This window comes from Seriola lalandi, unplaced genomic scaffold (genome assembly GCF_002814215.2).
Source record: "Seriola lalandi dorsalis isolate HSWRI2012SDOR001 ecotype SW California unplaced genomic scaffold, Sedor1 jcf7180002052870, whole genome shotgun sequence".
In the NCBI taxonomy this organism is placed as follows: Eukaryota; Metazoa; Chordata; class Actinopteri; order Carangiformes; family Carangidae; genus Seriola; species Seriola lalandi.
The window spans coordinates 5,315-7,049 of NW_019523423.1; the positions used below are offsets into that span (position 1 = coordinate 5,315).

General features: G+C 37.8%; 1 protein-coding gene across 1 annotated transcript; it reads left to right on the forward strand.

Annotated features, from left to right (window-relative positions):
* Window positions 1–1,132: 1,132 nt before the first annotated feature.
* On the forward strand, window positions 1,133–1,622 carry LOC111650770 (adipocyte plasma membrane-associated protein-like; the record flags this gene model as incomplete). The annotated part of the gene is made up of 2 exons (XM_023400683.2): window positions 1,133–1,332; window positions 1,427–1,622. Coding segments are annotated over exons 1-2 (348 nt in total), but the record flags the coding sequence as incomplete, so codon positions are not given.
* Window positions 1,623–1,735: the final 113 nt, after the last annotated feature.

Consider the following 1,735-nt stretch of genomic DNA (forward strand, 5'->3'; position numbering starts at 1 on the left):
AGCACTGCAGATGAGGCTCAAGGAGAGACGGTGTTTACGTGCACTTAAAAACTCACCAGGCTTTTAGGACAACCCTGATTTCTGAATCTGCCGTGTAAAAGAAAAACCTGGTTTCCAGTATCCTTATTAATCCACGTAACAGTCATGACCCTTTATCACCTATTTCATTGTAACTTGCCAGGAAATCTCAGTTGTGTGTAAAGTTGACATTTTGGTTTGAAGGGAAAAGAGGAAAAATCATAATGTGGCCAAAACAGAAAATATTAGGCCTCTGTTGTTCATGAATATCAAAATATATAATTTTCTGTTTAACTTAGAATGTAAATTTCTGATTTAAAAAAAATAAATAAATGCAGTGCTCTCAACTAGGTTAAACTAAACCAAGTAAAGTTAAACTAAACCAAATATAAGCTAAACTAAGCTAAAAGGTCAGTCTTTACAAACAACAAACCAAAACTTAAATAAGCCAAACTAAACTACAAAGGTAAACTAAGCTAATCGAAGCTAAACAAAGGTTAACTAAACTAGGCTAAGGTAAACTAATTTAAGCTAAGACCAACTAGGTTAGAAAAGATATTAAGCTAAGCTAAACTAAGCTAATTGAAGCTAAACAAATGCTAACTAAACTAAGGTAAACTAATTTAAGCAAAGACTAACTAGGTTAAAAGGATATTAAGCTAAACTAAACTGAAAAGCTAAGCTAAGCTAATTGAAGCTAATCAAACACTAACTTTAAACTAGGCAAAGGTAAACTGGTCTAAGCTAAGACCAACTCTGCTAAAAAGATATTAAAGGAAAGAAAACTAAACTGAAAAGCTAAACTAATGTTAACCTATTACCTTAAAAAGATATACAAAGATAAACCAGACTAAGTTTAACTTAACTAGCAGTTAAGCTAAGATAAATTAAATTAAGATAAAGTAATTAATAAGAAACTAAACTGAATAGCTGAAGTAAACTAAACTGTAAGCGAAAATAAGCTATGCTAAACTAAGCTAAGCTTTATTAAAAATAAACTAAACCAACAAGATATAGTTTCACAAAGATACTTTCACTCAAGATCTTAACTCAAGGTCTACTTACTACTTTCTGTGGACATGTCAACCACATCCTATGATTACGGTTATTTCGGAGAAAAGCTAAGCTAAGCTAAACTGAACTGTTGTTTCAGGTGATCGAGATGAACAGCCTCGGCCGTCTCCTCTCCTACGATCCTCAGACAGAAAGTGTGACGGTCCTGTTGGACTCTCTCTTCATGCCCAACGGCATCGTCCTGTCGCCCGACGAACACTTCCTGCTGCTGGCCGAAACCAGCATCGGACGCATCCTGAGGTACGAACGCACACATGCGCTGCACGTGACGCGACGAACATCAGCTACAAACATCAGGACGAATGTTCAGTCGACTCTCACTCTATCTGCTCAGATATTGGCTGAAGGGCCCGAAGGCTGGTACCAAGGAAATCCTCATGGACAACATGATTGGTTACCCTGACAACATCCGCCTTAGCGACCACGGAACATTCCTGGTTGGCGTAACAACGCCACGGTTCCGGAAGCTCATGCCTCCCTTCCTGGATATGATCGCCCCGTACCCGGCTGTCAAACGCTTCCTGGCCAAGGTCAGTGTGTTTTTCATCCCTTTAAACTGAATATTTGGTATTTATTATATGATGGATATAATCAGATGGATTTACAGAAAAGACTGGGAAATTATTGGTTGGTTGGTTGGTTG